Source organism: Pteropus medius, unplaced genomic scaffold (genome assembly GCF_902729225.1).
Source record: "Pteropus medius unplaced genomic scaffold, Ma_sr-lr_union100, whole genome shotgun sequence".
Lineage (NCBI taxonomy): Eukaryota > Metazoa > Chordata > Mammalia > Chiroptera > Pteropodidae > Pteropus > Pteropus medius.
The window spans coordinates 36602555-36625981 of NW_024354875.1; the positions used below are offsets into that span (position 1 = coordinate 36602555).

A 23427-nucleotide genomic window follows, 5' to 3' on the forward strand; every position below is an offset into this window, starting at 1 on the left:
CACATAAGAAACCTGGCCACCTCTGCCCAGTAAAATACAAATCACTGACTACTCATTTTTATTTTAGGCCGTTAGATAGTTAGTACGTCGTTAATTCCTGCACATACTCAAGCTCAATATCATTGTCAGTTCCATTTTATTTCCACCTTCCTTCCAAGATCCCTCGTCGGAGGTAAAGACCTGCTCTCTGAGTGTCCCTGGGTATTCTACGGCAATATGAATCTTTAGGAGTGCTCCTTTTTGAGACAATTTACAACTCAAAACAGCAACACATTTGCTTTTCGGGGTAGAAATACTGACAATAAAAATGGAACAGCTTTGAAATATACATTACTATAATTAAAGTGACTTGCTTTTTGGAAATTTCCTGAGACAAATCTTTATTGCAACTATTATTTAAGGATGAGCACAATAATTAAAGGCTCATTCTCAGAAGAGTACCAATGCCAGGATCTGAATGTCCTACGGCATTTCAGAGCACAGGACAGGGCCACCATGGATGCTGTACTCATTCTTCTCAGGACAATGTGTGGGCCCAGGCCAGCGTCTGCTCAGATTGGTGTTCCCTGGCACCCTGTTATAGAAGCCATGTGGCAGATGGGCTTTGAAAAAGATGTAGATAAAATGGCTGGGTAAAGTTGAGATTCTACATTATGAGGTACAATGCCTGCTCATGAGGATATAAAGTCTCAGAAATGGTGCAGTACAGTCACCTATTTAACTTTATTTAATCGAATTTTTGCTGAAACATCTTTTGTGGGTGTATGGCACATCTATTACTATTCTATGGAATGGTGTTCTATGAGACCAGCTTGGGAAGGATCAGCTAGACCTGTGCTTTTCATTGCTAGCTCCATAACAATCTCCTGGATGCTTCAAAAACTTTCTAATGCCAGCCTTCTGCCTTACTTCTTTTTAATTGGTATGGGGTGATGTCCAGGTATTAGTATTGTTTTTAAAGTCTCCCTTTCCTGGGTGAGTCTAATGTCCAGACAGGGCTGAGAACCTCTGACCTAGGCCTAATGACACTTAAGCCTCCCAGTTATCCCTTTTCTAGTGCACAGAGCCATAGTGAGGGAGAGAAAAAATTCTCCAAAGTTCTGATATGTCGGAGAAAGTTTTCTCTGAGGTCAGATCTGGATCATCACTTGATCTTGAAGTTTAGCTGATGTTGATGTGCTGGTTTCATAGGCCCACTCCCTATCACACTGCCTCTCCTTGGTGGTCGCCATTTTCAGTGGGAATGGATAGGCTGCCTGCTTCACCCAGAACCTTTCTCGAAAACCCATACCTCCTAATACCATGATCTTACGTAGGGGAGAATTGTTCTTTCTCAAAAAATAGTGAGAACCTCTGCTGTAAGTAAACCTTCCAAGACTTTCTCTGTCTCCCACTTGAGCTAGTAGATGATAGGAGCCCCTGAAATGATCATCATTAGTGTGGTTTACCTAGGAAATAAAAGCCTGGCCAATAGCCTAGTAGCTGGAGCCTTGAAAGCCTTATCCCACATAAATTTCTAGCTCAAATGTGCCCCCATTTCTGAGCTTTTCTAGAGTTTTACTGGGATAAAAAATGCATTTCTTTTCCTCCTTAAATAGGGAACCAGCGTTTACTGATCAAACAAGACCAGAGAGAAAAACTGTATAATTTTATGGACTCCTTCTATAATCTGCTAAACAAACGAGATTCTTCATCTTTTTTATTTAAGAAAGAGAGAAGATGTTTAATATTTATTGAGCATCTGCAATATGCAAGGATAAACACAGTTCTTTCCACATGATCATCTCATTTAATCTTTACACATCCCTTTGGGGTGGTTCCTATTATCCCACTTCCCCAAAGGGAAGTTCAAAGGGGATAAAGCCCTGCCCATGATCCCATTGGAAGTGTGAAGTAGAGCTGGGACTTGAACCCAGGTCTAGTGATGGTGACAGCAACACCGAATCCGGGCAAATCGTTTCCTGGCCTCTGCAGAGCCACCACGAGAAACAAGCTGGGACTCCAGTCTGAGTCCGATGAGCTGTTTAGAGCTCAGAAGGAGCCAGGTTTTTCATCCTTCCTCCTGCATCTTGACTCTCAGTTTATTTTGCATCATCTTCAAAATGGTATCTGAATCTCATTAGCATTTTCTCCCCAGTGTTCTACTCTGTGCTTTGAATCAGAAGGAATGTTAATGCTGTGAGAAAGGCAGCAAGTCCTGCTACACAGGTTCATATTTCAAAAACGCACAGGTGTACAGGCAGATTCGCATAACGGCAGCAACGCGAAACGAGCTTTGGGTTAGACCTGGGCTCAAAGCTCAGGCTTGTGACCTATTAACTCTGACTTCAAGTGAGAGTACTCTTTATCTCTTAGCCCTCAGTTTCCTCATCCATAAAATGAGGTAATAATAATATCTACTTCATAGACTTGTGACTGAACAAAATTACAAGTCAGGTCTCCTGAGTTTAGTTTTAATTGAACGCATATAACCAAACATTTATAATAAGATAGAAATGTTTCACAACTTTCTAAGGCTTGTCATTTGTGAAACTCAGACACATTCACAAGTTTTGTATCATTTATTGATTCATCAATTTGGTCGTCAATCTATTGCTTTTGTCGCTCAAGAAATATTTATTGAGTACCTGCCATATGTCAGGCATCGTGTTAGGCACTAGAGATACAGCAAGTTTCAAGTAAGTTAGAGCCTAGTTAAGGCAAATTTAACTGTATCATTTTTGTACCCATTAGAGACACATAGAAATGATATTCACATGCTAATTTACAAATGTAATGGATCTATAGATCATATGTTGCCCTTCGTTAATTACGATTACTAATAATTATGGTTAATTTGCAATCTGACTCACTCTCTGGAAAAGCAGACAACCCCCATTCCGCTGCTCTAAGCCGGCAAAGAGAAGCTGCCTTTGTGAGTCACAGCGAAGCTGATACTCATTGAGCTCTTAGAAACAAACTGCCTACTCTGCGTTGGACTAAAGTCCTTAACCAATGACAACATGTATGTGTCCCTGTCATTGAAGCCTTAGAGTTTCACTGATTTTCATTATTGAGAGTGTATATTCTTCCATCACACAGCCTGAAGTGACGAGAGGCCCAGTCCTTAGCAAGGACTAGGTGTTATCAGGTTAAACATTTATTTTTTTCTCCTTGCCTGGTTTAAAGCACATTCTTTCAGAACATTCTCTAATTGCTTTAATTTCACATATGCACACAGTCAATATTAATTTTCTGTCCTACAGTAACAGAAAAGGAGTACAAACAGAAAGAGGAAAACTTGTTTTTCTGCATAGATTGCACGGGACCTGCTGAAGGAGAATTTAGAGGAGATGTGTGGGAACGGGGACATGACAGCCTGTTATTCAAGGCCCTTGACTTGCTCTTTGGTTCTTTACTTGTTTGTTTGTTTGTTTGTTTGTTTGTTTGTTTTCTGGGGTAGTGGAGAGGAAATCAGTCTGAAGAGTTAGGTAGAATTTTTTAAGGGCAAGAGAATTCACAAGATCAGATATTGGTAAATTATGGCATTTACTTTACATTTAGAATACACGGTATACATAGCATCTCATCTCTAGCAGAGGGAGGCTTAAGTGTTCCACACCAAAAGCCCTAATTTATTTCTCACCGTGGCTCCACATTGAGCAGCATTTCTTTTGATCAGGAGGTAAGATTTGGGGGCCAAGACTGATCATTTATGTGTCCAATGACACTGCAGATAAAAACTACTTGCACTGTTACAGTACTGTTCCTTAATATTTGATTCTTACCTGGGGGGATGAAAACGTTGTGTTTTATGTAATACGTGTAAAATATGACATTTGCCACTGACAGGGCCCTATGTTCAAACATCTGGCCTCCCCACTTTCCAATGCCTCATCTCGATCTTCACAGCTGAAGTCTGTCCTCTTTCCTAGTTGACAGCGAGAGAGCCAATGAAATACTTTTCCCTGTTGCTGGGTGATTGAATATTTTGAAAACATGTCCCATAAATGCAGCAGCTTAAAAGTTTGCCATTGGCTGGCTGAGTGCTCTGTGCAATGCCGACTCATTAGGCTGGCAGAAGAGTGACAGGTGGGAATAGCTATGCAAATATACTACTGGCCTGATGTTCCACGGAGAAGAAAACTATTTCAAGGCTGAGTGACAACTATAACATAACCTGTTAGAAGAAAAATAAATCTCCGTGAGTCTACATTGAGGCATCTGAAGAACAGTTATGTGAATACTGCAGAAAAAAAAAGAAAGCAACTCAGGGTTGTCTTATCCTCAAACACCCTGCTTTTCATGGTCCGATTAGCGGTTTTATCTGTCCTAGAAATATGTGTATTTCTACATACCTTTTGTAGTTTTGTGTTGATACATTTTTAAAGTCCAAACTTGTTTACTCAGGGAAAAAATTTTAAACTATGTCAAGGAGGCCTTCTAAATTTCGTCTCCTTGTCTCCAGAGTCCCCTCCTTCACCTTTCCCCCTTGACCTTCATGTCCAAAAATCTAGAAGCCACAGGATATGATCAATGTTGGGGCCAGCACTGGCTGCACTTTTATCTCACTCTGTCCACTTAAAATATTTGCATCTTGGTGGGAGGGTAAGCAAAGTCTTGTCTAAACAGCTTTGGGATTCTCTGTGCAGCCAGAGAGAGCTGTTTGTATACAAGTAACTGCTTTTGCTGACACTGGGTTAACTGTTCATACACAAATCTGCCAAAGAGCCTCTAGGAAAGAATGTCCTTCTACTAACTGAATTCTAATGAGGCCAGGAAGTAGATTAGGAATTGAGCTATTTTACTGTGAGTTTCAAACATCAGATATAGGGTTGTTTGCCCTATTTGATCTGCATAATTCTCCAGAAGGTCCTAATTAGTTCATGAAGAAGTGACTACTGCAGAAGGAATCTGTGGTTTCTTGGTTGATCCAGTTGAAGGGGGCTTTTCTAATTATACATGAGAGCCTCCAGTGTTCAAACACAATGGAAAGATGCTGCTATGATATGACCAGATGAGACAGCTGGTAAGGAGCAGTTCCTGAGCCAATTTAATTGGCACATCCCTTGAAATTATATTTATTTGCTTTATAAAATTTAGGTGAGTTTGAGAGCCAAATTAAAGTGGCCATCAGTGAGATTAGGTGTGGAAATAGAAATGCTTTAAGGACATAATAGAACATTCTTTTCCATAATGCAATTTAATCAAGTCACTTGGGAAACCACTTCAGCAGATAGATCACTGGTGGGTATCACCCAGTGTCTATTATTATGAATTTTGAAAGGGCTGTTATGAACATCTCATCTGTGCCACAGGAAAAGTGTGTTTTCCAAAAGAGAGGTCGTGGGCAGGTTAGGGACCGAAAGTTACTATCTGAAAGTTATATGTATGTACATCTCACCTATGAAGGACAGCTATGATATTATCTGACTAGTAGGGATATTGGTCCTCCACTCCAACTATGTGTTTCTACATGGGAGCTGACATATTCTTCTATGATCACACCCCTGTCATTGTTGACTGGTCCAGAAATGGGCACTTGACCCAAACTGGACCAATCAGAAAACTTCCTTGAGATTCTCTGAACTGGAATTTGAGAATAGTTCTTTCTAGAGGAGGTTGTTGAAAGATAAGAAACTTAGGCCCTGATAGAGGTCATGTTTACTCCATTGTAAAAAAAAGCCAGGCTGCCCTGAGCACATCTGGGAGCTCAGTGCTGCAATGATATGGTTCTGCACGACTGGCTTAAGGGACCACTTGGGTGCCTGCTGCAGCCAGCTCTGGGAGTGGTCAGGTGCTTCTGCCTGCAGCTGTTGGCTTTGCAGGACCACATTCCATGCAGCAGGTTTTCCTTTTGTTATTCAGTGACTCCCACTTGTAACCTTTCTTAGGAGGAACCCTGGGCTCATGTACATTACATGGTGGACGAAGATTTTACATCAGGAAACTTGCACTTTACTCGATCCTTCTCACGAGCAGATTATACAGTGGACAAAAGATCTAATGTGGAGAGAGACACTTGATCATAACCCGGTGCAAGCAGGGACATTCCTAATAAGAGAATATCTAGGCCTTTGATTTTTAAGGGAGTTATCAAAATGACCAGTCTTTGCTCTTACACATAACTCCTCAGGGAACCAGAGGAAAGCTGTTTTCAAGGAGATCACTGATGGTTTGAAAGATATTTCAGGCAGAACATAAATTTATCCATGGTTTTAAAGAGAGAGCTATTTCTATCATTTTTCATACTGGAGCAACATAGTCATAGAAAGCCTCTCCTTTCTTTTCTGAATGCTAGGGCTTTCTTGTTGGTGGTGAGGGGAAGGGTACAAAGTGTCCTTCTTAAAAATCCAACTTCAGTGTCTCATGGGGTTGTTTGACAAATTTAAGCCCAATGGTGAGGATGGCCACCTGTTTCTGCAGAAACTAACACAAAGCTTGGTTTTCACAGAGCTCCCCTGTCTCCGGAAAGACCCAAGATAAATAATATATGTTAGGAAAATGAACCTAGTAAAAGGAAGAATGGGATCACTCAGCACAAGAATTGTTTGGGATTTTTCCTTTGGGAGGAAAAATTGCTTTTAGATCCCATGAACCTACCCCTTGAAGTCGATGTTCCGAAATGCTGAAGGCTGAGAAAGCACCTGTTAAACAGTAAGGCTGGATTTAAAAACTATGTCAGCTTAAAAACAAACAAACCAATGAACAAACAAACACACTCTTAGCAGAAATTTGAACTCTATTAAGGAACTAAGCCGTGATTACAGAAAGACTCATAATTGGACCACAAGGACAGGACCAAGCGAGGACAAGAAAAACCTAATCAAAAAGAATTCCACGTCATTTTGAAAGGGAATATTACAAATTCAGCCTGTCTACCCGTATCACAATTTCTTAATTTGTACACTCTAATTAATTGGGCATTTATTTGTACTTCAGTTTCATTATCTATAAAATAAGGAAAAAAATGATAGTAGGGTTTTTGTGAGGATTCAATGAATTAACACAGGTAAAGCACTGAAAACAGACCTAGCGCATGGTAAAATGTTCACTAAGTGTTTCTTTTCCAGGTGGCCATCACACTGAGTGGACTGAGCATAGATGCTGGGTGGGAGAGTCAAAGGAGAGGACCTCAGCAGCAACAAGTGAGGCCTCCACATTGGCAGTGTGCTGTCTTCCTCAGCTGCCTAATCCATAAATGAGATATAGCCACTGATTCTCCTTTAAAGGCTTCCGTTAACATTCAATGACATAAAAGCTATGAAAGCACTTTGAATTAGCAAGAATGCTATAGCTATTACAGCTATTACTTTCAGTGAATAGCAATATTTAAAACATATAATGATTGGTATCATGTTATCCCCCAGTAAGCCCAGAAACTGTATTTTAAAGTTCATCCACCTGTAGATGATTAATAGGAGAATATATTTAAGCCTTTTACTCCTGGATACGTTAAAAAAAAGAGCTTGCACTTCTGTAAATTCTCGCCAACCTTTCTCACACTTTCTTTTTTCATGGGTGTATGGATTTGATTACAAATGAGTCTAAAGAAGTATTAGTAGGCACTGCTCTGGGCCACCTCCTAGGGCCAACTATGAGGCCAGAGGCATGGCCCCCAACCTGGTAGCATGAGGTAAAATCTACTCTGAGTTTGCATCCCTTCTACAATGTGGTCTTGGTTAAAAGATTCTAGAGTTTTCTGTTACAGAGTGACTATAACAGATTTTCAATTTTTATTAAAATTCTTACGTGTTTATACACTAATTCTTTTTAGTTCCAACCAAATGTTTGAGGCCCTGGAAGGAAACATTAGCCTGTATTACAAGGCAGTCTTAGAATTTTCTCTGTGGCAATTCATGTTCATAATACTGAGTTTAATTTCTTAGTTTTATGTATATGAGTGTCAAATCCAAAGATAGCAAAATCCTGCACAGATGTTGTATCATTGACAATGGATGTTCTGATGCCTGGTTAAGGTGGTGTCTTTGTAAGCTCCATGAATTGCTTCTAGGGAAACAGAAAGCACCTGAAACAGTTACTATTCCACCAAGACTCAGCTTTCCTAAGAAAAGGAAGAGGCTTAATAGTACCACCAGCTCTGATAATGAAAGCAATGAGTCTGAAGGGACAGAGCACAGCCACACAGATGGCTGGGTTTAAGTCTTGTCACACGCATGCCTCAGTATACATAGTAATAGAAATAATTAACGGAGCATCTGCCCTGCTAACCTCGGGATACTTAGCACACTACCTCATCAACAATTCCCTCCAAGGTGCCTCTCCTGCCACCCACTGGCTGGCTCATTGGGATACAGCAAGCAAGAGGGCTTCATCCGGGCTTTGTTGATAAGGCTGATCCAGAGAGGAGATTTCTCCAGCCCTTCTGCCTCGTGCCTGGGCAAATGAATAACCTGCTTGTGCCACTAATACATTCCAGGTCATGCACACACACAAACATTATTATATCTTGGAAATTACTTTTAAATTACTGCCTTTCAGGTTTTAACCATTTTTCTAGAAACGGGGCTCAGTAAATCCTTACATGGAGCAAGGATGGCACCCAGTGGCCAAAGTGTTTCATCTCAGATCTTGTTTTCTCACAGATTTTCCATTGCTTGTCTCTTTGGAGACAATGAATTACTATAAGATCTTTTTCTAAAGCCAGAGTTGAAACTCCAAATCACTTGAATATCCCTTTAAGCTAAAGTACAGACAGACAGACAGACAGACAGACACAGACACACACACACACACACACACACACCCCGAGGCATTATACAATTAATTCAGAATAATTTTAAAAATCCTTAAAAATTTACCTTAAGAGTCTTATGTTGAAGGCATCGTATTTCACATATGCAGATTATTGTCCACGATGTCCCTGATATAGGCATCACCATCAGAAATACTATATGAATATAAACCCAGTCTCACATTCTTTATATCTTCCCCCAAATAGTCTCTTGTTTATGAGTTCTAATGTCTTAAACATAAGACTTTATCTGCTGACAAGTGCTTTATCATTAAACTGATGTTCGTAATCTCATATCCTTGTTATCTTTCTTACTAGATATTTGGCAGGCCTGGAGAGCACAGGATAATAAAGTGGGACTGCTCTTCTTCCTTTGAGCTTTCCAGATGTCGAGAGAGTTCTAAACAGCTAGATAGCCAATCAGACTGTAAGGAAGACAAGCAAGATGTCACAATAATGGATCATACCCTCTCTAGGTAAGAATGATGCAATATCTTCATAACATTTGCTATTTCCAGTTTCCTTAGTTTTCTAAGCAGTCTGAAAACCCCAGGGCAAGAAGTCACATAGATGGCACAATCACAATACAAAAAGAGTTTCTAATAAAATAGCATTACACATTGATTGCCCAAAGAGTATCATGAAAAGTCTATTTTAAAATGTCTGTTAAGTTCAGCCAAAAATTCTTTTTCTCAGACATCATCATCACTCATACTTATTTGGCCCCCAAACTGTCAAAATGCCACAAAGTTTCCAAGAATAATAGGTCAAAAGAAATGACTTCAGGATAAAATTCCATGATATTGTTACATTTTCCTATTCAGCCACTTGAAGAGAAGCATGTCTTCAAGGTCAAAACGAAACATGAGAGAGGAAAAATCAAGCCAAATATGTGCATTTTTCTTGCTGGTTCTTTGGTTCTTGGTTGTCTCATATGTCAACAGAGCTATAACAACCCGATATTTATCAAAAGGTTGCGATGCTCAAGTGGGATAATGGGTATGAAAAGGTTTTTATATACTGCCATATTATTTAAGACATTATTATTATTTAAACATTTATAGGTAGCATTAGTGTATAGTTTTTTATACTGTGATTAAGACTCTTGTCTTATCTAAAATAATCACTTATTTTCCTCACAAATATTATGATATTATATTATGCTTCAAATATAATATAGCCATGGTGGGCTTTGTAAATCACTTATAATATGTAATTAAATCAAGCAGAGTCAATTCTTCTACCAAATACCCAAGTTTTTAAACAGAGCTTAAATTTAAAGCTTTGGGCATTTAAATTATAAGGACCCCATGATGTTTTGTTAACTTTATATTGCTTTGTGTTTTATTTTCCCTTTCCTTCCTAGTGACAAATTGTATAGGCTTATAAATCATAGCATTTTATAGCTGGAAATGGCTGTTTTATAGATGAGGAAACCCGGGGCCTAGCAATTTTAAATGAACCAAGAGGTCTGGTGGCTGCTTTGTCTATTTACATGTCTGTTCTCTCCTGTCTGATTGTGTTCGTGGTCTTAACAAAGACTGCTTAAAGAGGGCAGCCCTGGCTACTGGGACTGCAGAAAACCCTTAGATCAGACATCCTCTTCTATCTTCATATTTCATACAGTGCCTTGGGATGAACAGAATTATGATTCATGTACATTTTTCAGATTTTTGGGCGGATCCATTTTCATTGGAGAGAAAACATGCAGAACTACCAAAGCAGTGCATAATTTCAAAAATAGGTAGAAGAGCAGACTACAGGAGCACACAAATAAAAAGAATTAGAAAGGTATCCTGAGATTCAAGAGAACAATAGAGTCTTAAAAAGTTTCATTAGCAGGGTGAAGGCAGCAGGATACATGAGTAAACAGTCTTATTGAATATTAAAGAAGTTGCTGACTCAACTAGAAATTAATGGCAAGGGGCCTTTGCTCACAGCAGGGAAGGGTAGATATTGTCATAGTGACCACTCTAGAGAGAATATCCTCAACGCAGAAAATGAGTCCTTTTATTTTGAAATAGTTTAGGCTTCAATGGAAACCCAGCAAACTCACAACCAAGAACTTTAAGCAAGGGGATGAAACAGAATTTGCAGACACTCTCATTGTCATAGATTCCTGCTTCAAAATTCTACTCACATGTTATAACTTCCTCTGCCATTAAAACTGTAAACAGTTCAATGAATTTGGTTGCTCGGTAGAAATTTCTCCTGCACCCAGGTATAAAGCACAGCTTTAGGTGATATAAAGGTTACAAAAATCAATATGATGAGGATTCTCCCCTAAAAATGCTCCTGGTTTAACCAGGTGATTAGACAGGTACACAAAGATTTATATCACAAGGTAGAAACTGATGCGTACAATAAAAGAATGGCAAGTGAGCAGATCACTTTTGCCTGAAGGACAGTTAGAAGAACTTCATGGAGAGGGGGAGCAATTGAGCAGGACCAGATGGATCGTTAGGACTTTAGATATGCAGAGATAGAAATAGGGATGAGACCAAGGGTAGAGAAGGGAAGAGAATGGACAGAAAATATCAAATAGAACTCTTGTGAAGGGTGGGTAAGTGGGAGCATGGGAAACAGGACGAAAACGTGAACTGGAAGTTAGAGTTCAGGGCACTTTTAATGTCCAATCGAAAAATCTGAAGTGATGAAATCTGGGGGCTTATAGAAGACACTAAGCTTTATGAGGAGGAAACTGGCACCAGAAGAAGAGTACTATTAATCTGACAGCTATGCGCCGAATGAACTGGGGAGCAGGTCAAGAGAAGGAGACAGGGCGAACAGCTAGGCAGGCACCGCGTAAGAGGGAATGAGGACCTGAACTAGTGGTGACTGTGGGATGATGGGAGCATGAGCGATGTTCTGAAGTCAGAACAGAGGGGACAGCATGTGAAAATAGAAGGTGTGAGGACTCCAAGAAGACTGTACAGTTTTATACAGTGCGCATCTGGAGAGGAGGGTGAGCAAAATATAACAGGAGTTTGTAGCTTCTATGTGTACTAAAGGAAGAGCAGAGAGAAAACTGACGATTATGATTGCTAAAACAAGTCCATATCATTGAGGTGGGGGACCATCAGTTCTTTATATTTCAGATCCATACCTGTTGTTATAGATGGCTTTAACTAGAGGAAAACGAGAAAGAAGGGAGAGTGAGTGATACAGCCTCAGATGCCCTAGTGTTCTAGATGGTTCTGACCCCTTTGGCCATTACAGTTCCTTTCACCATTCAGGGGTCAGGGCTCTAACTGGGCCATACTATATTGCCTTCCATTCCTACGGGGCTCAGCACTCCTCTGGAACCAAAAATGAACTTCCTTTTACCTTCCCTCAGCCTCAGATGCCCTGGGCCATCAAGTGTAGCACTTAAGGAGTGCAGAGAACTCAGCTGTGTTAATGTGTGTAACAAGAAGGCGGGAGAAAGCCTTCTGGGTCCATTATTCCTCCCAGGAAAAGCAGACATCGTCCATAGTGACTTTTTGGAGACAGTGTTTATGTTTTGTTTTCAAATGGAAAAAAGTGACAAATTATGGCTATTTAAATAGATCTGAGAGGAGGTCAGAGTCACCACAGGGTCGGTTTTGGCCAGGTGGGTCCCTAAAGAGCGCTTGACTCATAGCTGCTTAATTCGGCTGTTGGAAAGGCCAGCCTGGCCTTGCAGCCCTGGTCCCCCTCACATCACTGCCCTCCCCACCGCCTCCAACATTTTCAATACTCAAGAGTGACAAAGTACAACTGTCCTTTTTCTGATGTGGCACTTGATTAAGACACAGTTCATAAAGAGAACACCATAGGAACACGCAGACGTTTGCAAACAAAGCACTGCACATATTTATGGGCATGTCCTAGGCAGCAGGCTGCCCGCCTCTGTCTGCTGCCTTAGGAGCAGAAGATGCCCTTTAGGCTGCTGATTCAGCTGTTCCCTCTGCAGCCAATTTCCCGCTGAAGGTTCAATAACTTTCTCTGATAAAAAAAAAATCTTGGATATTAAACTCGGCATAAATACTATTTAAAGTCAAAACAATCCCCTCAATTCAAGAGGCAGGGACAAGAGAGGAGACAGAATAGGTTAGATCTAAGAAGATATAGCAATTCCGTTTGTATTGTTCCGAGGTCATCTTTTTAACAACCTTAGAAAGAAGCTGAAGTGAACTGGAAAAGCTGTCAGTTGTTGAGATCTTCAAAGATAGTATTTTAGGAAGGCTGTGAGGGCCGAGACTAGAGACACAACAGAAACTCTTCTTCCAGTCCTGGCACTCTGAAGTCTTGAATTACCCCCCACCCCAGCCACCTCCTGACCAAGGAGGTGTCCTTGCAGGAGTGCCTGGCTTTGGCAAAGTTGCTGCTGGAAGGTGCTCTCTACTGACTGGGGTGGGGAACACAAGCTTCCTAAGCCTTTGCCACACAGTGCCTGCCCGACTTTTCCCCTCCTCGGCGGTGGCTACGTCACCTGGGTTTGGGTAAATGACACCGTGTGACCCCCCTCTCTACACAGTGCACTTGTCTTCTGCAAGAAGCCGCTGCCAGGGTTGGGCTTTTCTATGGTTTTGGATAGAGCGGGCAGGGCAGGAGCCAGCAAAGTGCTACCTTTGTGCAATTAGAAAAAGGCGCGCCCTCTGGAGGATCAATAAATAAAAGGCGTTCCGTGCACTTGGCCAGTCAACTGAGGGTCAGCCCTGACACCTGCCTCCTTGTGCAGGGACCCTTATGTAGGCCCTCTGACAGACACGTCTACCAGAGTAACGGCAAGGGCGGTTCTGAGAGCAGAAGCTTCTAGTTATAACATTTGAATAGTTCATGGACCAAACATGTCTCCTTAAACTTAATTACTTAAAAAAAAATAAGCCTAGTACATCACCTTGCATTGCTCAGCTTGTCCCCTGCCATCCCTTTCACAGAGGAGGCCGTAAGACCCTGTTTTTGATATAGCCATTCTTATTTTGGTGTGGAAAGGCCACAAGGAGTACCTATTCCATGGTACTTCACTTACTTTACTAGGATATTAATTTGTGGCGTAGGCATTAACATTGAAAACTTGAAATTTGTAAGAGGTAGTCCAAACCCAAACACTCAACATGAGATATTGGTGTTTAACTACTGCGGCAGTTAAACGGTGCTGTAAATGAGTTCATCTCTGATTGCAGCCATAACCCATGCAGTTTGGAATGGAAAGAAGGGATGATAAAAGGTAGCAATATAACATGAGAATGTCCATGAGTTGATTTTAATTGGTAAACTAGCGTATATAGCAATAACCGTTTGGCTTGTCCACTGCATTGGAATCTTAGAAAAGTGCATAAAATTACAGGAGCACATAAATTGGTGTACTAAACTTATTTTCTTATCACAGCTGGCATCTTTAGGTTATTAAGACTTTAAACCAGTCATCTTCAAAGAGATCTAAATGTCAATATGGTCTTTACAGATTATACCTGTTAGCACAGTACAGAAGAGATATAAACAGGCACTAAAGTCTGCACAAATTTTTTGGGCACACTTTTCTTATTTCAAGTTCAAGGATGATCAGTAAATGTTAATGAAGATAAAAATCATTATTTAGATCCTGGTTTCCTCATTCAATGCACAGGACAATCAACCCATAAAGGACAAATTATTAATAGTATAATCTGAATCAGACTTTAAAAATTAGTGCATTAATTCCAGAAAGTTCTGTGATCTTTTTGTACATAGGTAGCCCCGTTAAAAGTACTGTTTTCCAAGGTACAAATGATACATCGAAACCACAAACAAATAAGCTTATGTCTGACATTCTTGGATAAACAATTGTACGTTGTTCCACCTACTTGTTCTGGCTAGACAATCTATGGACACTTCTAGAAATATTGTCATACTCTAACCACCACTCACTCACCCACCACCACATGCCCCTCGGAGATATTTTCCCCAACAGGAGAAAAATAATTAACGGAACAAAACAAAACGCACACACACAAAAAAAACAAAAACAAAAACATGCTACCTCTATACTATGGCATCCTAAAATATAAAAAGAAATCCCCAAACACAAAAGAGTATGAAATAGGAAGACAAGAGATGAGGAAAGGTAAAGTGGTATCAGCCACCTTTAATGATTATTAAAGATTCACGAGCAACCGAAATGTCCTACAATAGATGGTTGGCTAATGAAGCTGTGGTACATATATACAATGGAATATTACTCAGCCATAAGAAGAGATGAAATACTGCCATTTGCAACAACGCGGATAGACCTTGAAATAATCATACTAAGTGAAATAAGCCAGACAGAAAAGGTTGAAAATCACATGATATCACTTATATGTGGGATATAAACCTAAAAGCAACAAATAAACAGGACAAACAAACAGAGACTCATGGACGTGGACAGTGGACTAGTGGATACCAGTAGGGAGAGGGGAGGGGGGAAAAATAAAATGTTAAAAAAATAATAATAAAAAAATAAAAATTAAAAAAAAAAAGATTCACTATAGGTTTATCATGTATAAAACCTATATTCCTTTAGGCCATACCACCAAAGAGGACAAATGATAGTGAATTGAAAGTAATTAATGGTATATATCACATTCTCCGATAGTATGGGGATTTCCATTTCTCCCACTTATTTCTAGGAGTTCTCTTTTCCTTAAAATGTGACTATTTAGCTTGCACTGATTCCTTCAATGTCTGCTGGTCATATTGGTAGGAAGGTGCTTTGCTTCTGGTCCATCATAATGCTTCCTTCCATTGGGCTGCTGCTTTCTGTTGGGTGCTATTGACACTCTGGAACCCTTGTGCATTTAATACCCTGAAACTATATAAAGTCTATGCCTTTTGTGTCCACTTGTGTTCTTCGCTGAGATTGTGAATCCACGAGAGGCTGGGGTAAGGGATAAATCCAAGAGACAAACCTTATGCTAAACCTGGAATCATCTAGACACCAATGCATGTAGCCTCGACTTCCACTAGGAAGGGTTCTTGGCTCAGAAATTCTCTCATGTAAACAGACCACATCTCACTGACCTTTTAGACATGTCTGGATCCTAGATATGGTACAGCTTTGGCTGCAATGGAGTCTGGCCAGTGTATGCATATGTTTGACCTCCAGATCCTATTTTAGCACTAAATGATAAAATCATTTTCTTCCCAAACTCTGGCTTAATCTCTGAATCACTGATTACTAGCTCGGTCTCAGCTGGTCATAATCCAATACACTGACACTCAGCCATCCTTTAACTCATGAAATCTCATGGATAACTCCTATTCTAGGTTCTATCTCTCTTTCTGTCTCGTGTGTGTGTGTGTGTGTGTGTAATGTGTGTGTGTGTGTAATATATGTATACATAACATATATATATTCTATTGCAGTTAGCAAAGGTTACAATATATGTGAATGTAAGCATGGTTTGTCTGCATATATTGGTCAAAACAAAGTATTTATTTACTGTTATTTAGCTACAATGTTAGGAAACTGCCATTGCACATACTCTAGCATAAAATTTCAGTAAGTACTTTTCAGTGCAGGATTATTTTAAGCTCACTACATTTTAATGTTATTGCTTCAGTTATAAGACATCAGCTACCAATTATGATCATATTTTATTTACTTAATATATCAAGAAAAAAGCCATTAGGTTAAAATTACCTACTATATCTAATTACATTGTAATAAGATACTCGCTAATATCTTTCAAGATAAAATCTGGAATAAATCAGTTAAGTTAATAATCTTGATAATTTTAAATGAAATAATCTTTTGTTCTCAAATTTAAATACTTCATATTTTTAGTATGTTTGTGAGCTAACAATAGAAGAGCATGGCAAATGCCAAAACAACAGTGTTTTCCTTACTTTAAGCAAAGGCTTAAGCCTGAAAACAGGGCAGCACCCTCAGAGAATAGACAGCTATTGATTTTGGCCTGCTATAGTTCTGGGCATGGCCCATCAAATAGTTTTTGCGGTCAGATTTAGTCCATTGTGAGCTTTGCTATTTTTCTCCCTGCTTGGCCATTCCTTCTTTTAGCAATGAAAATGATTATGATTACAGTAAAAATATATAAAATATAAAACAGTAAAATAGTTATGGAACCCATAAATAGGTTGCTGAACTTTATTAAAACAAAAAAAACTTTAAATATTTGTGATGAAAATGTTAATAAAATATATATACAATATAAAAAATATAAATATATGTAGTCATGGTTTTAACATTTTCTTAATGAAAAATTGTTTTGAGTGATAGAACATTGACGCTTTTTGAATTTATTTAGTCATTCATTCATTCACTCATTCATCCATTTAACAAGTTATTTATTGAGTGCTACCATGTCCCAAGAACTGTGAAAGGCAGTAGAAAAGGCTATAGATATAAGCAGAGAATAAAACATGCAAATAGCGGTGCCCTTATGGCACTCACATTCTAGCCAGTATTTAGGATGCTCATGTTTACAACAAATAGGCCCTGACTCGTATGGTTTTGGTTGTTCTGTATCCTTCCTCTGTTGTGAGTTGTCACCTCTTGCTGGTACCACGTTTCTCCTTCTGATCTGGGTCACCGTCGCAGGTCTTTTCCTAAGCATCTCTCTAAGCCAATAGGAAACCATCTCCCTGGATGGAGCCCAAGCAGCTCACCTTATGCCCACTGTATGCTCCCCACCCTTCCGAGCAGTTCCCTCATCCCTACTATGAGTTTGAGGCCTTCCCTTTTTCTCTTTCTTTATTAGTGTGACTCAACTCCAATGATCTGATTCAATTATCAGGCCCGAGGTGGAGTGCCATTTTTCCTGGGAAGATGAATGTATCTATGTGCAAATGAAACTCCTAGAAGAGTAGGCATCATCAAATGTTATTACATGCCAATATTAGGATACAAAATATTATCTTTCTTATGGTTGTGGTAGCTTGCTTGATAATTCTCTGAACATCCACAAAAACTTTAAAAGGCAGACACTGAAACTCAAAAGGGAGAAAAATCAGGTTCTACATACTCCCATGTTTTGACCATGGCCTGTTACAAGGACAGAGAGAAGGACAAGAATTCTGAACTGCCTTTAAGGGAATGGTGGTGGCTAAGGTGAAAAGACATATCTAAGCCTCATTCACAGACTTAGAGGAAGCTGGAGATGGACAGGTGAAGCCTGGTGGTCAAGAACTCCATTTCTGGGGCCAGATTGACTGGCTACATCCCCTATATGGCTATACTCCTTACAATCGTTTGACCTTGGCCTGTCTACTCAACATCTCTGTGCCTCAGTTTACTCACCTGCAAAATAGTACCTACTTCACAGGATTATAACTCCAATGAATACAGGGAAAATGCTTTGTAGTGTGCCTGGTCCATAGTAAACAGTTGGTGAATGTTAGCTATTATTATCCTAATTTCCTCACTTATTTTTACAGATGAAAATATAGGCCCTAAGATTTTAAATGAACAGAGAGTTAGAGGTAAAACCAATTCCAAAACCAGGCATCTTGATTCTTACTATACTATGCAGATTTTTTCTGATATCCTGCTTACTTAATGAATAGAAAGGAATAAATACTGAATCATTTAAATGATCATGAAGGGACTACTCAGTTATAGATGTCTCTTTTTCCTTCAAAACCTGAAATGTCCAAACACACCTTTGCCCAATTCTATTCCCCCAACACTCAATGGGTAGGACTAATTCTACAGAGGCAAGTGACAAAGGGTAAGAAAGCCATGTAATGTTTCACTTTATGCCCTATAGGGTACCGTTTGCTTCCTTACCTTAAACTTGTCAACTTCAGCTTTTGAACATGTCGCATGGTATGATAGCACCTGATTCAGAAGAAAAGGAAAAAAAAAACTTTAATAACTAGATATGACTCTGTTTTCTGAAAGTTTCTTGGCTTAAAAATAAGCATTACTCATATACATCACCTTGACAAACAGTGGATTTTAATGTATGACAAGAAATTTCTCATAACAGATCGTCATCTGTTCAGTTACAGTGGATTCTATTATAATGCTGAATCGAACTACAGCCCACATTAAGGGCTAGGTATTTTATACCAGGATGTTTTTATAGGTAGTAATTTTATCAAAAAGACATGATATGAATACTTATCCTGTGAGATGCTCTGGAACCTAAATAATAAAAAGTGGTGTGTGTGTGTGTGTGTGTGTGTGTGTGTGTACGCGTGCATGTGCACGCTACCGCTACGACACACTGTAGATTGCTGACTAAACTTCCACCTCTGGTCTATTCTCACTTGCCTGCTTTTTTCATATAAGAAAGATTACATTGTTATGCCCAACCATCTGCAATGTTTTCTGTAAGAGAGTTATATTTCTCTGCCCTATTGACATCGGCCTTAGTGTATGACTTGCTTTAACCAATGGAATGTGGGGGAAAGTGATAGATACAACTTTCGAACAGAGTCTTTAAGAGCCATCATGTGGTACTGTCTTCTCCATTTTCTCTCCAAAGGAAGTACATGGTCCTGAGAGGGATTGCTCACTCAGCCTGAGCCCCAAAATGAAGATGATGAATTGAGCAGAGCCACAGCTAACTGCAGCTGATGACATGTCACATGAGCAAAAAATCAACCTTTACGGTTTATCGTCACATCATAACTTACTGAGGCAGAGAATTAAAAGTCAAAAAGGAAATTTGAAGGCTTCCTACAGCCAAGGGTGGTCACATGAGGTGGCCAGGTGACAGTGCTCTGGTCAGTGAAATAGAGGCTGCGGTTGCCTCTTTCCTCTCCTTTCTCTTCCTCCCTGGAAAATAGCTGAAAGGCTTGGAGGAACAGCAAAATCTGGTGTCTGTGAGATGACAACCATGAGTAGAATGACAGCTTATGAATAGTAGATTAGAAAGGGAAAGAGAAATGAGCCTGGCCCTGGGCTGCCCTGCTCCACACTTTTTGTTATGTAGGACAAATAAATGTGTGTTTAAGTCATTATTATGTTATAAGGCACATATATACATACACATGCACACACACATAATTCATACATGTTATATTTTTTATGCTACCGATCCCATTCTTAATCTATACAAATATCAAAGACAAATAAGTCTGGAGAATACTAAATCCCTCTTCAACTGCCAATCTGAGAGAATCACAGTGCCCACTTGGCTCTGAAAACTAAAGTAAAAGGTTTTATTTGGTTAAACTCAGCTTTTCCTAAATCTAAGTAGCCACAGAACTCTCTTTGAGGTGATATATTAATCTAATCATATTCCAAACTAACAACCTATTGACCAAGAACTTTGAGAAACACTGACCCAAAGCATGTACCATCTGTGTGATCAAAGCAGGGCCACCATGGGGCAGGGTTTCAGGTAGTTTGAACACAGCCTCTAGAGACAGCTTGCCAGGGCTCTACTACTTCTCCACTGTTGGACATTGGGCAAGCATTTAATCTCTTTGAGTCTCATTTGTAAAATGGTATAATAGTAATACTCTACAGGCATCTCCTGCTTAGCATCAGTAATCTATTCTTAAAAATCAGAGGTTCCACCTAAAAACACCAACAGGGAGCTTATTTTCCATTATTTTTAATGGGAAAAAATTACAATGCATTATAAGACCTGCAACCACTTCCTAAAACTTAATAAAAAACCCCTAAAATTTGTATGTATGCATGACCAAAAAATGATGTTTGCTTATAAATTGTTTTAAGCATCGCTTAAATTCAAAGGCTAACTCTGGTCATAATCAGTACAGTTCTCAACAAAAAGTTGCTTTATATTCAGTAGTATCTTCTCTTCTATTATAAATAATGTAATCACACATTTCTCAAAGAATTTTCAACACTTTTTCATCTTTTGAGGGAACTTTGTCAAATACTAAGTAAAAACAAGAGCTAAATATTACAGGCACGGTGGTGACACATCAGGACAAGTTGCCTTTCTCAGTGCTGGCAACAGCTGAGATGCACTCCCTCACAGTTAAATACTGTGTGGTTCTCAAAATGTTTACACAAGATCTGGATCTTATTTAGACTAATTTATTCTAGAATGTAATTCAAAACTTTTCCCATGCCCATTTTGTTAAAAAAATCTATACCGAGTTTTGGGGACATAAACATAATTTTTCCCAATATAAGTAAAGGTACAAAAAAAATTTTTTTTGAAAGGTAAATATGTTCTATGAGGTTTGGTCATTAGAAGCCAAGAGATTTTTCTATTGGGAAAATTTTGTGGTATGGGCCTGTATTTTACACAGTTCTCAGGAAGATTAAATGAGATAGTACATGTTAAATACCTGGCACACAAATAGTCAACTTATATTTATTATATTAATGTTCAATTACAATACTACCATGTAAATATTTGGCAAAGTATTATGTCATCATATTATTATCTTCATTGTCTCATAATTCTTAATAGTTATTTTCACTGCAAAAATAGCTGAATAGATTTTGGTTTTTTGGTTTGGTTTTACTATAATAAACTTTAATATGGCTGTCATCTTATTAAAATTTCTTACTATTTACAAGACTCTTTTTGCGGATTCAATTTTCAAAATGTAACTTTACTTAAAATTTTTTTTTCCACAGAAACTCAAATTGAAATTCAAAATCTCTGCCACCAGGTGGTGCTTAGCCTGGCTTTTAGTATTTAAGACACACTACTCACTCCCCTTGTTTAAATCAACTTTTCCCACGCCTTTTATTATTTAAAAGAAAAACGCTATTAACTCCACAAAATTGAAAATATTTGAACCAATGAAGCAGACAATTATTACTGATTAAGACTTTCTGTCCACTTAAAATTTTCTTTTGTTTTGTTATTATTTGTATATTTGAGATACAAGTCCTCTGTCAGATGGATGTTTGAAAATATTATCAGTCTGTGGCTGGTCTATTAATCTTTCTGTTTTGTTTTTTGTTTGTTTGTTAATTGTGAAAGGATTCTTACCATGTAGTTAAATTAACACATCCATCACCTAATATATTTATCTTTTTGTGTGTGTGTGTGAGTATATTTAAGTTCTACTCTTCTGGCGAATTTCAATTATATAATACAGTGTTATCAACTATAGTCACCATGTTTTACATTAGATTTTTAGACCTTATTCATCTTATAGCTGAAAGTTTGTAGCCTTCTACCAACACAATTTTCTTTTAATGTGTCTTTTGATAAACAGAAGTTCTCAATATTGGATAAGTGTCATTTGTCAATTTTTGTTTTAATGTGTCCTTTCTAAGAAATTTTGCCTACTTTAAAGCTGCGAATACGTATCTTGTGCCGTCTCCTAAAAATATAGCTTTTTCTTTTACATTTTGGCCTATGATACATCCGAAATTAAATTCATGTATGGTGTAAGATTAAGATTTTAATGAAATAAATGCCTTTGTTACTTTGTTATGATTTAAAATTTTTCCTGGACCATAACTTGGAGCCAAAAGCCTTTTAGAGTTCATTCTGGGATTTTAAGCCTCTCTACTGGCTAATCTCTAAATCCGTAGGAAATTTTCATTCTATTTTATTTGATGAAGTTAATGATAAGGTTTTTGGTTTTCCTTTTTAATTTTTTTGTTCTGTGAGTTCTTGTTTCCTTTAGTAGGAGTCTGAAAACCAGTAAAAGGAGCAGAGGAGTAGCCTCACACTAAGAATCTTTTAGCCACTTTCTCCTGAAAGTGTACAGTACTTTGTGGGTACATAGGGAAGAACCATCAGTTAATAGGGGTACTTTGTTTCTGCAGGGAACAATCCCTGTAAGGGTCAACAAGTCAGAGGAACAAAGGGATCTTGAGTCTTGCTACAGAATACTACGATTTTCTCCTTCGAAGCAGTGTCTGCTATTTGGTCCTAAAGGGTTTCATGGGATGCTTTCAGAAAGGTGGTTCATTGCTCCAGTTTACTCTCAGGGATTGTTTTATACACATAGCACCTAGCAATATGTACCCTTTTCATGTCTACTATCAATGTAGCCCTCGTGCATTCTAACTAGGTATAAATATACAACAGCTAACTCGCTTAGCTCCTAGCTACTTATTGTTGTAAAGCCTCTAATCAATGTGATCACCTCACTACTTTTAATAAGCATCCAGAAATGATGCTGAGGCCATGTAGGACATTCCCTCACCACCTGTGGTCATTGGTCATATCTCATTCACTCTTCAACCTGCATCAGTTTTGGTTCTGACCCCACGACTCCACTGAAACATTATGTCTCAAGGTTTCCAATTTCTTGCTGTGAAATCCATGCACAAATCTGTGACAGTCTTTTGCACCAGTCAGTACTGAACCCAGGGTATCACTCTTGCCTATTCTGAAAAGTCTCCTCTCTGGGCTTTCATGATACCACACAATTTTGGTTTTCATCCTCTTTTTCTGTCTGTTCTTTCCCTGTTTTCTTTGTCAGTCTCTCCTCCTCTGCCTTAACCCTAAATGTAGAAGTTTACTGGGCTTAGTCTCTCCTTCAGTGATGTCATACACTCTCCTGGCTTTATATGCCATCTCTGTGTTGGCAACTTCCAGATTTAGCCCCAACTTCTCCTTGAGCTCTAAACTCAGATACTCAACTGCCTACAATTTTAACTTCCTACTTGGTCAATTCACTGCTATCTCAAACTTAATATGTCTAAACACACATGTTGAGTTTCCCATATGTTGTAGGCAAAATGATGCTCCCTCACCCCTTACAATGTCCATATCCCAATTCCTAGAATCTGGGAATATGTTTATGTTACATTTTAAGGGGAAGTTAAGGTTGCTAATGGAATTAAGATT

General features: G+C 38.8%; 1 protein-coding gene across 1 annotated transcript in view; it reads right to left on the reverse strand.

Annotated features, from left to right (window-relative positions):
• The window catches only part of PDE11A (phosphodiesterase 11A), a 315101-nt gene that overhangs the window by 106170 nt on the left and 185504 nt on the right, over positions 1 to 23427 (reverse strand). Inside the window, exon 9 of the mRNA XM_039855267.1 lies at positions 18465 to 18515. Within this exon, the coding sequence (XP_039711201.1) occupies positions 18465 to 18515 (51 nt within the window). The remainder of the gene's footprint in view (positions 1 to 18464; positions 18516 to 23427) is intronic.